The sequence below is a fragment of the Staurois parvus genome, unplaced genomic scaffold (genome assembly GCF_062004578.1).
Source record: "Staurois parvus isolate SC_StPar_1 unplaced genomic scaffold, SC_StPar_1.0 ptg001194l, whole genome shotgun sequence".
Taxonomy (NCBI): Eukaryota; Metazoa; Chordata; class Amphibia; order Anura; family Ranidae; genus Staurois; species Staurois parvus.
In genome coordinates, this window is record NW_028318990.1 from 794,993 (window position 1) to 818,476 (window position 23,484).

Here is a 23,484-nt window from a genome sequence, read left to right on the forward strand (position 1 = left end):
GACAACTACATCAGTATTCAGTAAAGATATATTCTTCAACCAGTAGACGGCAGTGTTTATAGTTAGTAGCTGCGACTATGGTAAACTCTATGTCTATAAAAGCACATGTGGACTGTGCACTGTCTGTTCTGTAGGGCTATATACAGAATTTCTAACACAGTTGACGTGGTATCTAAAAACTAATTTATTTAGCATTGGGTTCGCAAGAAAATTTCATTTAAGGATGTTGGTACACAGAAATGAATTTTCCTGCGAGGGGTTTCAGTTTTTTGTGTTTCTGCACTAATGTTTTAGCATTATATCCTGCATTGACTAGAGGTAGGGGTAGGCAGATTATATTTTTTGGGTCAGCCTGAATTCACGCTTTAAAGTTGGCGTAAAACATCTTTCACAAGTACGTTTGTTTTTAAAATACAAAAAGCTACATTAGATTTCTTTGCTAGATTTAGCTGTGATTTTGCTAGAAGTGCCTACTGTTTCTATGTATTACTGCATCTGAGATTCCTCCAATGATTCAGCACACTCATCTGAAATACATTTGTTTTGCTGATAATAACAAGCAGTAATGGAGACACCTACTAAAGATAATAAGTGACAAAGAGACAGTCGGTAGGGAGTGATGGGTGAAAATAAATAAAGGGCTTTATGGATTGTAGTCTAGCGTTTTCAGTCCCCTTGTCCTAGCGTCTGTTGTTCACCAGTAAATAGTCCAAATTATTAATCATTATAACAAAACTAAATATTTGCTGCTGAAAAGGTTTCTCAGCCACCCTCTATGTTATTGTTCCATTATGTTCACGTTCGCTGTCAGTTAATAAATGAAGCAAAAATGTGCATTAGTCATGGCAGGACTCCCTCACACTGAATACGTTATTTTCACCAAGGAAAGCCTGAAAGCCATATTAGAATTTTAAATGACATGTAAAAAAGGTAATCAAGCATACACCTAACTGACCTGCATTTTAATAATTTACTTACTTCAGTGTACTGTATTTGTAGGGTGTCATGAACAAGTACTATTCAAAAGAGAGATGGCTATTCAACTGGCAGCTGATTGTCTGCTATGTTCTGCTTATGAATATGGTTTACTAGCACGCACCCATTTTGAGAACATAAAGAATAATGCACATAAAGCATGAAATAAAACATTGCTACTGAAAGGTAAGTAATTGTTAAAACCTTAAAGTAGACAATACCCTTTTTAATCAGTTTACACAATTTTTCTTCTCCCGTTACATATTTTGACTTTATAATTTTGGTTTTTCTTAAATTATCAGGCCTGGCAACCTGCTTCCAGTTTCCTTGGCTAGGCGAGAATAACACATCCATCTCATCCAAAGCCCCCTGGGATACTGAAGTCATACATCCCAGGAGGCTTTGAGGAATCCCCAGCACGCTCACTATGCACTGAATCATCAGGGGCTGGCTGCAAGAACCTGGAAGAGACAGCTGTCCACCTAATAACGTCAGAAGAAAAGGTGGTGGCACAGAACCTGATGTATGCCAGCAGAACAGGAGATTACACCAGACAATGCTGGATTCATTGGGCATCTATTATTATTACATCGGGTTTATATAGCACCAAAGGGTTTGCTCAGCGCTGTACAATAGTGGGGGGGACAATACATGAAACATTACAGCAACTACAAACAGCACACGAGGGGTAGAGGGCCCTACTCTTTCGAGCTTACAATCTATGAGGGAGGGGGTAGTGGTACAGGAGGAAGTGGCTGTGGGGGATGGAGTGCTAGGAGGAATGAAGGAATGTTGTTTTCCAACACAGTGGTTAGGATAACAGTAGTAGAAAAACATTGTATAGGGAGGAGTCAAATTCCTCTTTAATATATTTCATATTAATTTCTTAAATTATAGGTTCAGTCAAATTATAACTACCCTTAGACCTGCTCCCACCTCCATTCTAAGTCTATTCTAGCTACCCTGTACTAAGGGAGCTTCGGTCCAGTCACATGATCTCTCCATCGGCTGGCTTCAGTGAAGAGGAGAGATCACCAGCAACGGTTGCAGAGCCTGAACAATGAAGTCACCCACAGGCTTACTATTGATACCATTGTGGATCATGTGACCGGACGAAAGCACTCGCAGCATAGGCAAGTATAGACATCTGTCTTTTACAAGGTAGTTAGAATAGGATTAGACTGGGGGTGGGAGCAGTCTCAAGTATAGTTAGAGTTTGACTGGACTTCCACTTTAAATAATGAGGTAAAACAAAAACAAGGTAAAACAAAATGAGTAAGCAGTGCATTAAGAAATATGCATTGCTTATCCTTGGCAATCATTAAGAATACTGCTACCAAAATCTTTCTGCTAGGTTCACTGGAACACTGACTTTTACATACTCTTTGTCTTTGATAAAGTTGGATCCTCAGTGTTGCCTGTGGTTGCTGAAAATCTCTCACATAGCTGTAGTCTAAGGTGTGCCTGTTCATTAAAAAAGACAATGATGGTGGGATGGGTTTGGTTGCAAGGTGGATTTTATGAGACTAAGGATCAATGATGATCTTTGCTTATGTAAAATACAATTGAATTAGAAACCTGGACTACCATCGCCTTAAAGACTTCAAGACTATGAGGATCTTCTGAAAGGCCAGAAAGAAGAACCTTTTTCCAACATGGTCTGGTAGAATACGTGTGGGGCTCAGGATCCTGAAGATGACTGATTCTGTGGACCAAAGTCCAAGGGAAAAGGTGTCTTTCTACAGCCTGCTTGAATTCCTATACTTATTCATCTTACAGCTCTTCTTTAAAATATAATGCCGAGACCTTGTGTTTATCACAGAAATATAATGTTCACTCCACAGACATTGTTAATCATATCTGCTACATTTTCTATTTATATTCTTCGTGCTTGGATAACCATAGTCAAAGTGTTTTTGATGAAGTCCAATCTTATTAAGGATTCCATTAGGCAACACACAGAATGACTCCTTTTTAGGAATGTAATGGAGTCGTGCAATATTTTGACTGGCTCATTACATCTAATTTCCTGTCTCAGATATAATCTTTAAATGTACATGCTTGGAACATCTCACTAATTCATTACTGAAAACTCATTTATTTCCTGATATTAGTCATAACAACATTATTGCACCGCTTACAGCTTTGTGGAGAACAGGCTGTGGTGTATTATTTCATGTTATTGTAACTCAACAGCCGGAGATGAATATCACAAAATGTTCTGTATCAGTGTGTAGCACCTCTTTCATGGCATCTAATGAAAATTAATTTATCAAAAGATTTTGATATTGGATGTTGCACTTCATAGAATTCTAAATATATGTCTTCATTCATAATTTGTGTGGATTGTATCTATTGTATAAGAAAGGCCAATGAAAACAGTTCTAAAAAAGATTGGCAAGAACAAAGACGTAACTAAAAGCTAAGAGCCCAGTGCAAAGTCTGAACAGGGTCTCTCTCTCCTACGACAACTGTAGAGATGCGAAAAAGAAAAACAATGTTGCTTTGCCCTGTATATTCTGAAAAAAAATGGACAATATAGTTTTGAAGAGAGACAGGAAAGGGTAGACATGATTGAAACCTTTAAATACTTAAACAAGATTCAGGAGGACAGTAGTTTGAGTATGAAGTTAAGATCAAGAACATGGGGACATCAAACAGAGGGAAAGTTCAAACCTACCGAAAGATGATGAATGGAATAGACCTCCAGCACAGCTAGTGAGTCAGTCAATAGTAAAGGGATTCAGACATGGACAAAAGTCTTTACTGAGAAAAAGTATATTGAGAAAAAAAAACAAATTGGGCAAAAGGCAAAACATCAGTTATCCAAATAGAATTTAAAAATCTCTCTCTAAAGCTGACCATACATGGGACCCCGATTTCCATAGCCATACTTTTGGTGTGGATGCGGGAATCCTCCCCCGATGCGTGTTTGTATTCTGACAGTAGGGAGACTCCCCCCGTCTGAATACACTGATCAGTGCCACTGTCCTGTTGGTTGCAGCACTGACTGAACTGAAATTTTCCAGCAGTCTTGTATGTGAGAAGTCGATCGATAGATCCACTTCTCAAAGGGGGAATGGCCATATATGGATCTAAATTCGGCCAGTTCCTGCTGAACCACCTGAATTTCGATCCATGTATGGCCAGCTTTAAATTAAAAACATCTCATACTTATCTGCTCTGTGCAATGGTTTTGCACAGAGTAGCCCAGGTCCCCCACCGGTGCTCCTTGCTCCTCTGCCTTGACAAGTGCTTCCAATTGCAAGCCGCTTGCTATGGGGCACTGATGCATGCTCACTCCCAAGCCCCGCTCTATATCTATGCATCCATAAGACACATAGAGCTGCGGCTCAGTCTGGCTCAGGGAGGCTTCAATGTCTTTCTAAAACCTTCTCTACTTAGCTGAAGTGAAATTACTTATCAGTAAGTACACCTAGTCTGCTAGACTACCAAGCCTAATATATATTGCTGAGTTAGACAAGATTTTCCTCTCTACACATCTAGCAACCGTTCAGCAAAGTACTAACACTGTTATAACAGAAGACAAAAACCTTTAGCAGACTCTTCCACAAACTATGCCCTCAGTATGCAAGATTGTTACAGCTTTGAGCCTCAGTTCACATTATGAATCACATATGAGTTGCACAGGAAGCGCACCGCATTCCTCTGCAATTCACATGCGATTCAGTGTGGTGAGATTTGAGTCCATTCATTTGGAATCCACACCAAAATAATGCATGCACCAAATTGCACTGCATCCAGATCACATGGCCATTTTGTATCATGCTGTCCAGTGCAGGCGAACGCACTACATTTGTGATCTGTGTTTGGGGTGTCGTTAGCATTGCACTGACACCCGCTGGAAATGGCAAGGGCAGTGCGATTTGAGTGCAGTACGGGAAATGAGCATTAATCGCAGGTTTCCTGCACAACGTTCTAGTGGATTCTATAACAATTTAAATAATTGACCTTAAACTTACAGCTCAAATGATGGCAAAAGCTATCTGCATAGTGTAAAGAAACAAGTATTGAAGCCAAAATAACTATAAAAGGCCAATTTTATAACACTGGCTATAAGCAATAATTAAAGCACTAATAGGGCTGTCTCTCTGTCATGGAGGGTTTTCTTATGGTACATGAGGTAATACTATGGAATAATGGTACCCAAAAGATACAAATAATTTACACTTTGTGATACTAAATAGGTAGATTGTATTCTTATCTGAACCTCTTAGAAGTGCAGCTGTCAGCTGATTAGCATCTAAGGACCCATTCTTTCCAGAATAGGATATGCTTTACTCATGTGTCTTAGGGTGTTGAGGCAGCCCATATTTTTTCAAAGGACTGTAAAGGTAATGGCTTTGTACATATTTACTTTATTTCTTATTTCTGAGAGTGAGAACTAAAAACAATAATAAAGATTTTGTTTATTTTTTTTGCCTTGCAAATATGCAATATAAAATGTAAATCGTATGTAATCTTATGTCCAGCCAGCAGGTGGCGATTTAGTCTGCTTTTCACATATTCACCACTTTCAGCTGTGCGGAAAAGAAGCCAATTGTTTAAAGAATTGGAATAAGTCATTATCGAAGGGAATCATCAGACATAGGGAGCTGCAAAGCAAGCTTTGTCTTTTTGGCTGACCCATAGGGGCTGATTTACTAAAACTGGGGAGTGCAAAATTATACATATGGATTTTGTTTCATTATGATTTGGTTCTTGTTCAAAGATCCGAATGTATATGAATGTATATGAATCTCCTAATGGACATAGCAATGAATGTCAACAAATCCTAACAAAAGTTATAATGAAATGACCAAATGCATTTGTTTCATTTGGATTGGCCTCATGGGGAAATTAATGACATTTTTGGATTTGTTTGATAATTTGAATTACGAATGGACCCGAATTTCTTTCATAGTTACATAGTTGGTCTGGCTGAAAAAAGACAAAAGTCCATCCAGTTCAACCATTAAAAAAAAAAAAGTTATAATCCTATACCCACAGTTGATCCAGAGGAAGGCAAAAAAACCAGCAAAGGATGATCCAATTTGCTCCTGCAGGGGAAAAAATTCCTTCCTGATCCCCCGAGAGGCAATTGGATACTCCCTGGATCACCTTTACCTATAAATGTTAGTATCCAGTTATATTCTGTGTATCTAAGAAAGAATCCAGGCCTTTTTTGAAGCAATCCATTGAGCTGGCCAGAACCAACTCTTGAGGGAGTCTATTCCACATTTTCACAGCTCTCACTGTGAAGAAACCTTTCCGTGTTTGGAGATTAAATTTCTTTTCCTCCAGGCGTAAAGAGTGCCCCCTTGTCCTCTGTGATGACCTCAGTGTGAAAAGCGTTCCATTCATTATTTCAGATGCACATAACACCAGTCGACAAGATTGTAAGCTCGAAAGAGTAGGGCCCTCTAACCCCTCGTGTGCTGTTTGTTGTTGCTGTACTGTTTCATGCATTGTCCCCCACCTCTATTGTACAGCGCTGAGCAAACCCTTTGGCGCTATATAAACTCGATGTAATAATAATAATAATAATATTGTCTAATCAGCTTTTGCCATTTTTCTTGGTGGGCTGGACTAGCGTCCGAAAATATGAAATCAGACGGATTTGAATCAGAAGGATTCAATAATATATATCTTTAGGAAAAACTGCAACATTTTTGCACCAATGAATATACGAAACAAATGCAGAATCAGTTACCATAATGAATATGACAAAACGCAACAAAAGAATCTGAAACAAAACAAACATTTCCAGCGTGCACATGTCTATGCAAAATCTGGTGCAGCTGTGCATGGTAGCCAATCAGCTTCTAACATCAGCTTGTTCAGTTAAACTTTGATGAAAAAAAACCTGAAAGCTGACTGGTTTCTGCACTAAATCGGAGCACCCTCTCTTTTGTTGTTTTGTAGTATGATCAAGGATACCCACAGTCCTGAGAGGGCAGCAAGACATTTGCATCATTCCAGTCAAGTGGAAAGTCTGTCCTATTTGTAGGCACCACACCTGAGTGCAGAAGGTTTACTTTGATACATAGCAACCATGTAAGGGCTCATTCTCATGGCTATCCATGTGCAGCAGGTATGTCCAAGTGTCTCCAATTATCTGTAGACAGGAAACCAGTACAAGTCAATGGCAGGCTGACACTGTCCAACACTGAGCCGGGTGGTTTATGGAAAGCAACAGCTCTACTGCAGGGAATGAGCCCTAACTAATCTCATATCAATTAAGAGGAGATTATTTCAATTTGCCAGTAGCTTAGCATGGCCAAGAACATCCTAGCCTCTCCCCAGGGCCAGATCTAGCCTTTCTGGTCTGGGGGTGCAGTGAAAAAAGTCAGGGAGCATAATGCCAACACTGTGTGTGAGTCACTGAGAGTCTGCCACACAGTGTCACAACCTGGGAAACACTGGTATGTATCAGGCTGACAGAGAACCTGTCCTCCTTATATCAGATGTCCCTATCAGAGTCCCTCTTTAAATCAGGAGTCCTAACCAGAGGCCTCCTTTACATTTATTTCTCATCAGCTTGCCTCCTTACATCAGGTGTCCCGATCAGAGTTCCCCCTTACATCAGGGTCCTTATCAGAGTGCCTCCTTATGTCAGGGGTTCCCAACAGAGTACCCCCCGTACATCAGGTGTCCACATCAGAGTGCCCTCTTACATCAGCTGTCCCATTAGAGTTCCTATCAGAGTGCCCCCTTACATCAGGTGTCCCCATCAGAGTACCCCCTTACATCAGGTGTCCCGATCAGAGTACCCCCTTACATCAGGTGTCCCGATCAGAGTACCCCCTTCTATCAGGTGTCCCCATCAGATTGCCCCCTTACATCAGGTGTCCTATCTGAGTCCACATCAGAGTGCCCCCTTACAACAGGTGTCCCCATCAGAGTGCTCCCCTTATATGGATTGTACCCATCTGTGTGCCTCTTTACATCCACTGTGCATCAGACTGGCTCATGGATTAGTGGATGCATTCTAGGAGATCTGGGTGGGCACAGCTAAAATCTGGGTGGGCACAGCCCACAGCAGCACCCCCCTAGATTCGGCCCTGCCTCTCCCCCAATTCAAAGACCCAATGCAATATAAAGGCAAGGTTTTGGCGATCTGGGGCTACCGAAAGGAGAGATAATAAGTTCTTTTGACAATGGAAACATTTTTGATTGAAAATAGAGAATTTCCAAATTGCCTGACAATCTATATGCAACTGGGAAGGCTTTCATACTAAGAGATGGATGCCAACCGTGTCCCTGGGGCAAGTCACACAACAGACGAAAGCAGCTCCCAACACTACAAAGGACAGGCAGCTTTCTCTACAATAGCAAAACCTTCAAGCCAAACAAAAAACACTAATTTAATGACACTATATAAAATGTGTACAAAGAAAAACGTGAGGAGGAAAATATTATTCCCGCAGATAAAAAAAAAAAGATCATGATCAGACATGACTGCCTCGCACTATACGTCTGATCAAAATAAAAATCTTTGGGAGGTGAGTTTTACAGGGGTGTTCTCGCTTGGATGCAACATTTAATGTACCATGTAAAACCTGTCAGCAGTGCTACAAGCAAACACATGCTGCTTTTTCTGTCACAATCCCAAAATCAATTTTCAAGCTGCGAAGTGTAATGGTGCCACAATTCTGTCATACCGACTCAGACTTCTAACACTTATTACAGTCAATAATTTTTACTCATGTTTCTAATCTTATTTTCCCTGCATAGCGCGGCTGGACCCCACAGTATGTGAATAGACTGCAGCCGTGTTCCAGGTCTCTGTCTCCTCACTTCTGTGTTTAGTTCTTATTTTTTTAAAGGCAAACTGCACTAAGTATTAAGTTTGTGTTGAAAATATGAAACAATCAAAAAACCTGTCATTATTTCTGTTAAAATGTATGTTTCCTTAACATTTCATATACCTGACATGTGTATTTGGTACCATGTACTTATGTTAAAAAGTATCCTGTTCTCTTTGTATTACCTTCTTTGTGTGAAATAGATGGAGATCCTGCCAGTCCCACTGCTTTCCTATTTCAAACTGACTACACTAGGCAGGAGAGCACATCTATCCCAGCGTGGTGAGTTTTCCGGCTGTGCTGGAAACACAGGCTGCCTGTCCTCCAATGGCCAAGACTTGTATTGACACCACCACCACCATTCACTGGGAAGATTAGTGTACTGCTGTTTCTCTACGCCCACCTCTACAAGACCCTTATGAATAAAAAACAGATATTTATATCTTTTTTTTATATCTATACACAAATGCTTTGCCTTTTTCTTCAATTTTAAACTGAATGGGTTGTTTTACAAGTTAAGGCTTCACATACACTTTAAAGGAACTTGCTCTTTATGGTTTTTTTTCTACCAGAAACTATTTACATTTCTGATCCTCTGTGTGATCACTTTGTGATACGGAGCAAGCTTGCTGTGTCCTACCATTTGGATGCAGAACTGTCAATCAGCATATTGTATACAAGGTGAGTATCCAGCAAGGTATCCAGCAGAAAAGGAGTAAAGCTGGCCATGTACTGGGCAAACTGATAAATCAGAGGAAATTCACTTTGTGGGTGTCCCTGTTGAAACCCTCCTATCCCACATGCTTCAATTGAAAAATGGAAGAAACTGAACTGAACATTGTTGACCAAGCAGCTGCTGCATCCAATCTGGTGCCGGCTGTAAGGCTACAAGAGCAGGCACTGCAGATTATTATTATTATTATACAGTATTTATATAGCGTCAACAGTTCGCTCAGCGCTGTACATTACAATGGGAGACAATACATGAGACAGTACAATAACAATACAGTGCGATACACGAGGGGTTCGAGGGCCCTGCTCCTTGGAGCTTACAATCTAGGAGGGAGGGGATAGTGGCATGGGAGGAAAAGCTGTGGGGGATGGAGTGTTAGGAAGAGTGGAGGAGATCAGCAGTTAGCAGAGGGTGGGGTAGGCTTCCCTGAAGAGGTGGGTTTTTAGGGTGCGACTAAAGGAGAGTAGAGTGGGGGATAGTCTGATGGATTGGGGTAGGGAGTTCCAGAGGATGGGTGATGCCCTGGAGAGGTCCTGGAGGCGGGCATGGGAGGAGGAGATCAGGGAACTAGAGAGAAGGAGGTCTTGTGAAGAGCGGAGAGTGCGTTTTGGGTGGTATTTGGATATTAGGTCAGTGATGTAGTTTGGGGCAGAATTATGGACAGCTTTGTACGTCAGTGTTAGCAGTTTGAATTTGATCCAGATGAGTCCATCCGCGTTTTATAGTGTGCATGGAGGACTTTGTTAGATTTATTTCTTTTCAGCTTGCAAACTGAATGAACAAATCTAGCAATTTTTGTCTAGTGATACTATTTGCTATAATGTGCAAGGGTACACAGCCCACCTACCAGTCTTGTTGCCCACCCCTTGTATTGTGACATCTTGATGTTGACTCTTGATGTTCTCTGGACCCTTTAAAGAGCCATGTGATCTTCTGGCAGCCATAGGGAAATGTTCAGGTCACCAGAGAGTGATGTGGAAGAAGGACTCACTCGCACTACAGGTCAGAAGAAAGAAGACTTTGGATCCAAACCCGTCACCAGACCTCAATTTCAAGTAAGAAAACTCTCCTAGTTAGTTTTTTTTTAAAGAAATCTAGTGATTAGCTAAAGGCCGGTGGTGGGGATGAAGGTTGTGGGCATTTTATCTTTGTCCTGGAGATAAACTTTAAAGAAGAAGTTGGGCCAAAGCTCTTTTGGCTCTACTTTTCCTGTGGGTCAAAGGAAAAGAAGTGAGTTCTGCACTCCTGTGACCCGTATTCAGCCAACCATGGGCTAAAGACCACCGTTGGCTGATGTCACTGAGCTGGTCCAGGCTCTCCAGAGATCTTGACTTTAATGTTGGGATCCACTCAGATGCCCGGACCAGCAGCTGGTTCAGCCTCTCAGAGAGCTGCTGAGAGCCTGAGCCAGCCCTTCCTGTCCTCTCCACTTCCCAGTGATCTAGCAACCACAGAAGGGGCAGAGCACAGAGCAGTGACTGACAATCACTGTTTCTCTGCTCAATGAAGACCAAGAACTGAGCGATCAGCAATAATTGATCAGCAACTCTTGGGATTAGAGGTGGCGCGGGACAGATGCAGCATCAGACCAATGCTGCATCCAGCTAGGTATGTAAGCTTGTTTTTTTTCCAATCCTGAATTTCTCTTTTAATTAAAGTCCCAGTCTGGGCTGCTGGTAAATTTACTACTGCATGGGTTTAATGCTTGTTTGGATAGAAGAGGAAGGCATACATTGAAATACTTACCTTATTCCTTGCTTGCACGCTTCCTTCTCTCTGGGCAATTAGTCCCCCAAACTAACTTTGCAGCCTTAGCGGTTGCAGCTGTCTAGCGTCATCACGTACAACGCAAGATCATCAGTTCTGAATTGTATGTGAGGGCAATGAATGCCCTCCTACATCCTGGGCACATAAGGCAACAGAGGAGAGTGCTGACTGCCAGAAGGGTGAGGAAAACTGTAAGTATTTGTACTTATTCTTTTCCCCTCTAGTCAAAACAGCCAAGGGGGTCCTCTACAAGTGTACGTTTAACAACAGCCTGGAGTGAGGTCTTATAGCCACTGGGTCAGCATGACAGTTAGGCAACTAGCATTTCCAGAAAGAGATCAGCAATGGCAGCCCCCATATTTGTTTTCTCTGATGTTCAAGTAACTCTATTAACTGCACTCTCTCAAGGCTTCAAATTTAAATATTAATCTTAGTGATAGGACATGCAACAAAATAGGTGTTTAACATGGGAACATCATGTCATAAACTATTCTGGATAAATGATACTTCAGAAACACAAAATGAATGTTTTCTACAAATGAACAGCAGCTCCCCTTTAGGCTACAAGCAAAGGATTGGGTTAACATGATGAATTTCCATAATGCTATTGTTAGGTCCAGCACAATACCATAATCACTCTGATGATACTAAAAAGGGAATGTGCTATTATCGTTTATATATATTACAAAAAAAAGAAGAAAAAAAAGCAGCTGTGTGGAAATTATTCTGTCATCTGCGTATTTTGTCAAAAATGAAGAAATGCTGAATATATCTCTTGATTTGCAGCCCAGAGTGTAAAAAAAAAAATCACAAAAAATAATAGCACATACAGAGAATAGAGAATGATTTTCTAAATGTCTTTTGCTATGCAGCATAAGCAAAATGATTCTTGCAAAAAAATGTAAAAAAAAGGAAAATCTATTCTATTCAGAAATTGGATATGTGTATGTTAATTTAGTGACACAATAAATCAGCACAGAGCATTAGAATGATTATTGTAACGTAATGTAAGACAAAATGGCTGACTATAAAGAGCATCCACCAACACACAAAGAAATGAATATTAAATCTTTTTTTTTTCAGACATGACCTGGTGTCACCCCACTGTGAATCCTTTGCCTATACGTACGGGGAACCTGGGAGACGAATGACGTTCTCCCACTGTCTGCCTATTTATAAAAACAGCAACACTAGTGCTTGTATCCATATGGCAAAATGTAATCAGAGCAGACAGCTTGCTCTGCCCAGATTTCTTGCTCAACAGGAGCAGTCAATGTTAGCCTACAATGAAGATGTCACATCATTTTAGGGGTTCAAACAATTCAGAAATTTGAGTCTGAAGGAAAAGGAAATGGGCACACAATCAAGTTTTTTCCCATAGTGAATGATCACTAATGCTACATTAGTTTTCTTTTTTTAAGCTTTTTTCATTATTTTCACCTGATGATCTGGAAAGTAATACACCTCCATTTTTAGGCTGTCTCCATTCTGGATAAAGGTGTAATGGAGACACTATTGGACAGCAGAATTGTCAACCTGGGTAGAGGGTAGTGCTAGATGCACTAGCAGATTTAGATGGATGTGACTAACAAATTGAAGCCAAACTCCAGCTACCACTTCATAAGCAGTTACAGCAAACGGGTTTATTTCCTTTTGAAAATAAAATTTTGTATGAATGAATAAAAGATGATCATTGTAAGAATCCCTGTCAGTGTTAAATGGTTCGTCTCAACCCTCCAACTGCCACTTTTGCTGGACAGCTTGGTCTGCTAAAGGAAGTTGAAAAATAACAGACTTATTGGTAGGATTGCCATGTTAAAATAAAACACGTCTAAAAATATGTACATTGCAATATAATAAATGTTTTTGTTTTTTCTTTAACCGGTTCCCTGCCGCCCTATAGCAGAACTACTGCAACAGTGCTGCAGGGCTAAGCAAAATCACGTATATTTCTATACGTGATTTAGCATTTCTGAATAGGGGGAGCGTACACGCACACACCACCCTACCCGCGATGCTGTTGGCGCCTACGGATGTCAATCACCGGGCCCCAGACGAAGATTCCCTGCTGGCACCCAGAGATCGCCAAGGAACAGTGACAGGGAAGAGGTCTGTGTGTAAACAACACAGAACTCTCCCCTGCAGCACCGACATGCTTCTTTGTATTGCTCTGCGTAACATAGCAGAGCAATACACAGCAGTATGTTTCCCTATTAAAACACACACAGCACACACAGTAAAACAGCACACAGTTAACCCTTTGATCACCCCAGATGTCAACCCCTTCCTGCCCAGTGTCATTAGTACAGTGTCAGTGCTTTTTATTAGCACTGATCACTGTATTAGAGTCATTGGGATATCAATTCCCCCCCGTGTCAGAATGCCAGCTGCTGTCCCACTATAAGTCGCTGATCGCCACCATTGTTAGTATAGAAAAAAAAATCCAGTATATATACTGCCATTTGTTTATAACTTTCATGTAAACCAATTAATTTACATGTATTGGGTTTTTTTTTAGCAAAGACATGTAGCAGAATGCAGTTTGGCCTAAATTTATGATAAAATTAGATTTTTCATTTTTTTTACTGCATATATTTTATAGCAAACAGTCAAAAATATTTGGGTTTTTTTTCACAATTGTCTTTTTTTTTTTGTTTATATTGCAAAAAAAAACCAAAAACGCAGAGGTGATCATATACCGCCAAAAGAAAGCTCTATTTGTGGGGAAAAAAAGACATACATTTCATTTGGGCGCAGAGTTGCATGACCGCGCAATTGTCAGTTGAAGTAACGCAGCGCCGTATCACAAAAAATGGCCTGGTCAGGAAGGAAGGTAAATCCTCTGCAGGGCAAGTGGTTAATAATGCTTTATTCTTTCATTGTCTGGGAAAATGAAACAAGGAATCTGATCACTATGGGCATTTTTACTAGTAATTTTTTTTCTTTCATTCTTTTTTTTCTCAGGGTTCACAAATAATGGAATTCAATAATGGGCTGTAACAGCACACATAATCATCCAAGTACAATACAGTGTTTAGCAGATGCAGTGCGATGGTGTATTCACTTAGAACAGATCCACGCTTCAGCACATAAACTTTTCCAATTTCTGTTACATATTAACGTGAGTTGCATAAGGCAGCCCGTTCATTATGAATAGCCTGCCAGTGCAATAAACAAAAAAACACACATGATATTTTTTAAAAGACAGTGCATCATAAGGTATAGTCCTCCATGATGGTGTGCTGCAGTGTACTGTGCATTGGCTGCTGCAGTACAGTGCGATGAATGGCACTGCACACAGGGCCAAGTTTCCACTGATTCCAATGGGAGCCCATAAGCCTAAAAACAAACCAGAATGAAAGAAGCCAAAATGGGCTTTTTATAATGTGCAATAAAATGCACCTGTACCGTTTAGAAAGAATAGCAATACACATATATCCTGTATTGAGAGGTGCTTGTGTTAACATGTGCAATATGTAATAATAGAACATTAAAGAGACCCTGTTGGCAAACTGTTCATTTCAACAACAATCTTCCTATATTATATGTGCATTTAATGCATTTTAGGCATGTTATTTACCCGGAAAAGTCTCCTTTGTATTGACATCCAAAATTTCTGCGACTGCTGTCTTGGATGTGATGTCATCAGCCCCGGTAGATTCACCGCTGACACGCTATAGTATTGGAATGTGCTAGCGGACAAGCAGCACTCAAACAAGAAACACAATTGATTCAGCAGTGGAATCCAGGGGGGGGGGGTGCTCAGGCTCTAAAGTGGCCTCAAAACACTGGATACAGGATACAAAAAGTAGGAAGAGCTAGCAACTACAAAATCCTCATGAAAGCTTTATTAGTGATACAGGAGTGACATAAAAACACCCTGATGCGTTTCGCCAAGTAGGTTTGATCACAGCATAGTGCTTAAATATCAGCTCCACTCAAAAGGGGAAAATTAAGCCTTTGTCCCCCCCTCCCCATTAAGGATTGGGCCCTTTTGGGAAGCGGGTACCCGAATTTGACAGGTACCTGTTCCCACTTCCGCTGCAATCGCATAGGTCAGGGGTCCTCAAACTAAGGCCCGCGGGACACATGCGACCCGCCGAGCACATTCATCTGGCCCGTCGGCAGGGGACACTAAGTACAGGGGCGGGCAGGGGGTTGTTGTCTCTTACCTGGCTCTGGTCCCAGTCCCACGACGATCCAGTCCAGGATGCGCAGCTCCTTCACTCCGGCTGCTCCCTCACTCGAAGTCCGCGCTGCCGCTTGGCTCCGCCTCCTCACCGCTGATTGGGCACCAGTACTGTAGCTCAGGAAAGGCACACAGGCGGTCAATCACCGGCGAGGAGGAGGAGCCGAGCGGCCCCGTGAAAATCAAGGAAGGGAGAGGCCGAAGTGAAGGAAGGAGGACAGCTGACCGCCCGGTAAGTGTGCCGTGCAGTTGGTACTGCTGCAACCAGGTATGCTGGCTGCAGCAGCACCATGCTGGAGCAGGGGTCAGCTAGTTAAGTGTCATTGGTGTCAGTGGGAGGAATAGTGCCCCATCATTGGTGTCACTGATAATAATGATGAGGTATTATTCCTCCCACTGACACCAATGATGGGGCACTATTCCACCCCCCCCCACTGGCACCAATGATGTACTATTCCTCCCACTGACACCAACGATAGGACACTATTCCTCCCACTGACACTAATGATGGGACACTATTCCTCCCACTGACACCAATGATGGGACACTATTCCTCCCAATGACACCAATGATGGGGCACTATTCCTCCCACTGACACCAATGATAAGGCACTATTCCTCCCACTGACACCAATGATGTGGCACTATTCTTCCCACTGACACCAATGGTGGGGCACTATTCCTCCCACTGACACCAATGATGGGACACTATTCCTCCCACTGATACCAATGATGGGACACTATTTCGCTCCATAAGACACACTTGGGGGGAAATGTTTTTGTAGCTGCTGACTTTTATATATATATATATATATATTTTTAAGGTGGAACTCCGCTTTAATAAAAGAAATAACATATATATGGTATGGGCAGAATCAGCTAGTGATCTCTCCTTCAGATCAAAGAGTTCTATTTCAACAAGGCTCTGGAATGTATCCACAGCAGTGCTTCTGGCCTGTATGGGATAAAAAATATTTGTTCCCTTTATGTAAAATAACCAATATAGAGTCAAACTAGCTACCAGTGGATTCCAACTGCAATTTCTCCAGATATGACCTGACCACCAAGTTCTGAAAATTAAATGTATTATTGATATCTTCCATACTAGTATCGCTCTGAGGAGAACGGGCAGCCATCTTTTTTCCATCTCTATAGGTATGAATTTATTGTGAGGATTTGAGTTTTGGATCTGCCATTTATATAACCAAACCTGTATCACTCATTTGGTCCTTGTTAATATTGTTTTTAATTACGTGACTGTGGTAATTGTTCAGACCCATCCTTTCTTGGGTGGAGTTTTGTGTATGCACATATACAGGTATATATGTTATTTCTTTTATTAAGCACTATGCTGTGATCAAGGCTACTTGTCGAAACGCATCAGCGTGCTGTTATGTCACTCCTGTATCACTAATAAAGCTTTCATGAGGGTTTTGGAGTTGCTGGCTCTTCCTGCTTTTTGTACTCTATAGTATTCCCTTTCACCTCTTCCCCAGCTGCTACATAAAGAGTTAAATGGGAATGTGAGGAGGAGGAGCAAAGATGCTGGGCCAGCACAGAAAAGTAACTGGTCTCTCCAAGAAGAGAAGAGGGCTATGTTTTGTAGGGAGGGAGTGGGGTGCCCTAGTGAATTCACTCTTCCTGCAAGGTCAAAGGTATTGTACAAGCAAATATTGTAAGAACAAATTGCGACAAGTAAGCATTTATAATACTTGTTTTCTCCATGCTTTTACCTGAAGCTGGTGACAGGGTCTCGATATAGGGTGTGCTAACAAAAACATGGAAGCTGACATTCCTTAACTCCCTTTCTGGAAATGCCAGTTGTTTTACAGGTTGGTAACATGCCTAAAATACATTAAATGCACATATAACCTTATGGGAAGACTGTTGTTGAAATGAATGGTTTGGACCTTTTTCATTTCTATAATGTTCAACCCATTGTTGTTGTTTTTAACCAATTGAAAAAGACTGGCATACAGCATCCTTCAATAAAATTAGAGACAGGAAATCAGCTGAAAGACGGGAAATGTCAGAACTAGAATTTCATCTCCACTGGCTTTGACAGATACATACATAAATGTTATTAAAGCAGTATTAAACCCAAAAACAAACATTTAATATATTGCAGCTTACCAATTCTTAGATGTTATGGCTGCAGTATAGTTCTTTTTAAGGCTTTCTTTCCTTTATTTTCATCTGGTGATCCAGCCTGTAAACTGTCCTTCATATGTAGCAGTTAGAGGGTTCAGACAAACCAGTAACCTCTGACAGGGGTGTTTGCAGTGATCAGGTTGTATTTATCTATTTAAAACCTTTATTCCAAGAGAAAAAAACCTGTAACTGCCTAAAAAGTGTTGGCTGGAGTTTAGCTTTAATTTGTGAGTGTATCTAACTTTGCTTCTGCATCTAACACCCCCCCCTCCCCCCACATTAAGAATACTGCTGTCCAAAGGTGGCTCTATTGCTCCTTCATCTAGAGTGGGAGATCTCTAATACTGTACAGAGGATGCATTACTGGTCATATCACCAGGTGACAACAGAGGGGAAAAAATCCTAAAAGCGAAAACTAATGCAGACGCCACATCTAAGGGTTTAATACTGCTTTGATTTAGCTTTCTAATTTGTGGAATGCTTTAACGGAAGTTAAAGTGAAATATCTGGCAAATGCAAAATTCCATACCATTTACCATTCCAAGACAGAAGACGGCATTTACTAGTGAGCATCCTTTCCTGAAATGATCAGTCATGTACTCCAACCAGTTGGCTTCCAGGCCATTGATGGTGCTCTTATCCTTGGAGATCTTCATAGGGATATTCACAGTATAATACTTTCGGTATCTCTGCTGGATTTTGGGCTTATTAAAAAGAGCCAAAATCTCCATTTCTGGAAAACAAAAATTTAAGGTATAAAAATAATTTTCATTTTTTTGAGTAACAGTTTACAGACTATACCTACTATATAAGCCTTTTTTGGCTGTAGCCACCCCCCCCCCCCCGCAAAGAAGTTAGTGGGAGCTGCTTGAGAAAGGGGGTAAAAAGCACAGAGGGATGTGCTGCAGAAGGGTAGTAGGGCAGGTGAAGTGAGGTTAGAGGGACTTGTTGCAGAAGGGTAATAGCGCAGGTGAAAGGAACACAGAGGAACCTGTTGGGGTAGTGTGTGTGGGGGGTAAGAAGAGCACAAAGGGACCTGTTGTAGAGGAGTGGAGGTGAAGGTGAACAGACCTGATGTGGAGGGGGGTGAATGCTTTGAAGCAGAAAAAAACAGGTATTAAAAGTATAGTGGGGCCTGTAGAACTGTTTTAGGATGGGGGAGAGGAAATAAAGAACATAGTGGTTCCTGCTGCATAGAAGGTTGTAGCCAGGAGAATGGCTGAAGAAAACCTGTGGTTAGAAGAACAACTGTGAGTAGAAGCAATGGCACCCATGGGAGAAAACGGGCAAAGGTGAGAACACAAGTGGCTGAAGGAATGAGGGTTGGGTGGTACAAAGATAAAGAGCAACCTTAAATGGTGAGGCACAGAGTTAGATGATAGTAAATCAGAGTAAGAAAGCAGAGAATTGGGCCATGCAAAATATGAAAAACATCCCTGCATACATATTTACTGTAGTTACCATATTAATTTCATGAATTATTTTCCATTGATTCCCATGAAGATCAATCACCTGCTTTTACACTCACCCATAGGCATGCGCACCGGGTGTGCTGGATGTGCCTGGTCACACTCTTATCACCCCGTGTACATTAGCTTTATCCAGGGCTTTTTTCAATCGGAACACCTGGCACTGGTCTCTGGCTCGAAGCTCACTACCATCACTTGTAAATACAGGAGCACAGCGCCTGTATTTACAAGTGAGAGCGTCCTCCACTGGTGGCTCAAAAGACCCTCCCTGCCCTGCTTATCCCTATATCAGTAGAGAAGGGAGGGGAGGTGGAGGCAGAAGCTCCTCTTGAAGCCAGTGCCAGCAGTCTGCAGTCACACAAGTTGTAGCTGTTCTTGTGCAGCAGCCCTGCTTCTCTGATATGGTCAAGGTGTTGAAGAAAGGAACTGGGGGGGAAGGGAAGAGAACTCTGAATTAGAAGCTGGGGAGAATGGAAGGAGAGGTCTGTACTGAGGTTGGGGGGAGGCTGGGGATTATTTGGGGGTAACCCTGTTTTGGTTTATGTATCATATACACTCCTGAACCCTGAACCCTTACAAGTTACATGTGCAAAATCTGATGCAGCTCTGCATAGAAACCAATCAGCTTCCAGGTTTGATTGAACAAGCTGAAGTTACAAGCTGATTGGCCACCATGCGCAGGTGCACCAGATTCTGAGTGCTTCAGTTTTAGTATATCAACCCCATATTGTGGCAGATTGTGTAGCTTAAAGCTAAACCCGCCAGCAACTGCTAAAGTGTATATATATGAAATTCAATTCTTACCCAATTTGTATCTGCTCAGTAATTAGGCAGGTTTGATGGAAAGTATAATCAGGGTCCTGTGTATATGGTAAAATATCACCAATCCAATATCCTTCCATAAAACCTAGAACTAAAACTCAGGCAAATCTGATGGACCTGTCCATATAAAAATGTAACCAAATCTATGAAGGATCAATCTGCCTGCTTGGCAGCAAAATCAAATTGAATTGAGTACTGCAAGAACTTTCCAAATGAGCATACAGTAGCCTAGATTAAAGTGAACAGTGTAGCCTTCCTTCTCCCAAAGTACTTATAAAACAAACTGCAACCTACCATGTCTATTTCCTAATGACTTCTATACTTACTTCTAATGCTGCAATTATCAGATGGCGTAGTCTCAGCTGTTATCTTGTCATGAACAAATACATCCTCGTTTGAAACCTTGAAATTAAGCTCTTCCAATTGATCTGCTTTATTCAGAGCTGTAGACTCCACTTTTTGCTGCTCAATAACATCCAGACCATCGACTGCTTTGGGCTGTTCGTCATTTTCTGTTTTCTTTGCTGGTGAAGTGCTTCCATTAGTGCAATCTGACTTCTTATCAGCTGAAGTATTATCTTCTGTATCACTGCCTGCTTTATTGATGGCTGGGAATTCGGGAGCACTTGTTTGACTCAAGCTATCGGATGGGCTGTAGGGCAGATCTTTTGCAAAGTAGTATCCTTGTACTATCCCCGCAAACTTTGATCCCTGACTAGCTGCATCCTCGATCTGCAAAACAAAGGCATATTTTTAATACAGGACAATTAAATAGTGTCATAGAAATGACTGATATATGAAAAAATGGGATCACAGTAAATAATATTCTAATAAACTATAACTCTAGTAATACTAACGTTGTATCTCATCCCCTGGAAAAAGAAGCATTATAATCTTTATCAGCTGAGGGAAGGGCACATTTCATTTTTTTTTATCACTGCTTTTAGTTCTTTCTTAAAGTGTTATTAAACCCACGACAGTAAAATCAGCCTGTATATGCAGTAAAGCATACATGCTATACTCAATGTGGAACCTAAGAGGTTAATCCTTTGCATTGTGTAAAAAGGCTTCTTTTTCTGTTCCCAATCCATCTGCTCATAGTACAGAGCCCTAGGAGACACTGTGCACATGTTCAGTTTGGTGTGTATTGCTAGAGAGGTTTTTTTTTGGGTCGGAGGGTGCAAGTGATTAACACAGGGCCAATTAGCACTGTCCAGACATGGGGTCAAGAGTCACGCAGCCTCAAAGGACAATCAGAGGAGAATAAAAACTGCTCCTACAAGCTTTAACCAGTGCTCAGCCAGACACTGATAGAAGTCACAAGAATGCTATATACTGCTAATGAAAAAAAGGTATATTGCAGTTTATATTTACTAAAAAAATTGCATTTCCATGTTCTGTCTAATGTGCGAGACCAGATATAGTGAATGCAAGGTTCTGGGTTTAGTACACTAGCAGTACATCTGCTATGGGGTGGTCGGCAAGTTATTAAGCATTGGTAATAAAACCTAGAAGCTGACTGGTTTCTATGCAGAGCTGCACCAAATTTTGCACTCTCTGGTTTTAGTAAATCTCCCCCAGTGTATTCATTTATAATAGGCACTTACTGTATATAGCACCATCAATTTACGCAGTGTTTACATTTATATTGTACATTCACATTAGTCCCTGCCCTCAAGGAGCTTACAATCTAAGGCCCTTAATGCACAGTCACATACTAGAGCCAATTTTAGACAGGAGCCAATTAACCTACCAGCATGTCTTTTGAGTGTGGAAGGAAACCCGAGTACACAGAGAAAACCCATGCAGGCACAGGGAGAACATACAAACTCCAGGCAGGTAATGTTGTATTCGAGATTTGACAACAACCTTAGTGCTGCTAGGAGTAAGTGCTAACCACTTAGCCACTGTGCTGCCATTTTTCTATCTAAATGAACAAAAATGCAGATTTGTCAAATGGAAAAAGTAAGTAGACTCCTTAATTTACCACCTTGTGAGGGAATAGTATGCAGCTGGAACTTATCTTGTGTAAAAAAAAAATCAGACATCTAGGGTCTGCTATTTTCTTTGCTAATGCTAAATTGGCAAATCTACAAAAGCTTATTCTGAGTACCCCAGTCCTATGAATAACATGGTTTTCCATGAGTGTTCAGGTGGTTAGTAACACAGAGAAAAAGTGGAACAACTTCAAAATTAAATGCCAAGCTATTATATTTTTAAACTATTACTCTATAGAGACACCCTTCACTGTAGCTAATCTTAAAATGTCACAATAATTACTTACAACCACCTTCTCACCTCAATCTCAGACATGTGCACTTTATACAGCATAAGAAATGTCAGAGGGATTCCCTAGAAAAGACCAAACTGAAAACAGATGTGTGGATGATAACCATGGGTTTTTAATTTATTATGGAAAAACATCCACTGACATTCAATGCAAATCAGGTGTAAAAATAGACTGAAAATGGAGGTAATTAATTCCAGAGACTTATAAGGGGCAACTACTACTGCTAGAATCACAACTGAAGAATTTCAGTAGCATTTCATCTTATGCAGGCCATAGATGGGTCGAAAATCGGCCGATTTTTCGGCCGAAAATAAAATCGGCTGATTTTCGGATCATTTGTGGGCTAATTGTTCAGCCGTTTTTCGGTATTTTGGTAGATTTTTTTTATCGGTAAAGTTGGAAAAAAATCGGCCGATTTTGCCGATCAGCCAATTTTCGCGGCAATTATGGGCAAATCGGCCGATCTTTTTACCGATAAAAAAATCTGCACATGAGCAGTGACCTGCAAGAGGAAGACAAAAAGAAGAAGAAAAAGAAGAAGAGGATGAAGAAGAAGATGAAGAGGAAGAAGAAGAGGAAGAAGAGGATGAAGAAGAGGAAGAAGAAGAGGATGAAGAAGAAGAAGAGGATGAAGAAAAGGATGATGAAGAAGAAGAGGATGAAGAAGAGGATGAAGAAGAGGAAGAAGAGGAAGAAGAAGAGGATGAAGAAGAAGAAGAGGATGAAGAAAAGGATGATGAAGAAGAGGATGAAGAAGAGGATGAAGAAGAGGAAGAAGAAGAGGAAGAAGAAGAGGATGAAGAAGAGGAAGAAGAAGAAGAGGATGAAGAAGAAGAGGATGAAGAAGAGGATGAAGAAGAAGAGGAAGATGAAGAAGAGGATGAAGAAGAAGAAGAAGAGGATGAAGAAGAAGAGGATGAAGAAAAAGAAGAGGATGAAGAAGAGGACAAAGAAGAAGAGGAAGATGAAGAAGATGAAGAAGAAGAAGAAGAGGATGAAGAAGAAGAGGAAGAAGAAGAAGAGGATGAAGAAGAAGAAGAATTCCAGTCCGGCAAAAAGTGTCCCTGCAGAGAGCTCCGCTATTTCTTTGACAGTTCCTTGACATTTATAGCGGTTGCAACAATGTATTTGTTTCCGAATAAAAACAATCTGTATCCTAAATGAATACAAATAGATACATTGTTGCAACCGCTATAAATGTCAAGGAACTGTCAAAGAAATAGCGGAGCTCTCTGCAGGGACACTTTTTGCCGGCTGTAGACGGGATGAAAATCGGCCGAT

The 23,484-nt window shown here is 41.1% G+C and overlaps 1 protein-coding gene across 1 annotated transcript in view; it reads right to left on the bottom strand.

The window, feature by feature from the left end:
• The window catches only part of RFTN1 (raftlin, lipid raft linker 1), a 463,107-nt gene that overhangs the window by 84,381 nt on the left and 355,242 nt on the right, over positions 1 to 23,484 (bottom strand). The window contains exons 5-6 of the mRNA XM_089660005.1: positions 20,240 to 20,645; positions 18,152 to 18,355 (exon numbers count right to left, since the gene is read on the bottom strand). Of these exons, the coding sequence (XP_089516131.1) occupies positions 18,152 to 18,355; positions 20,240 to 20,645 (610 nt within the window). The remainder of the gene's footprint in view (positions 1 to 18,151; positions 18,356 to 20,239; positions 20,646 to 23,484) is intronic.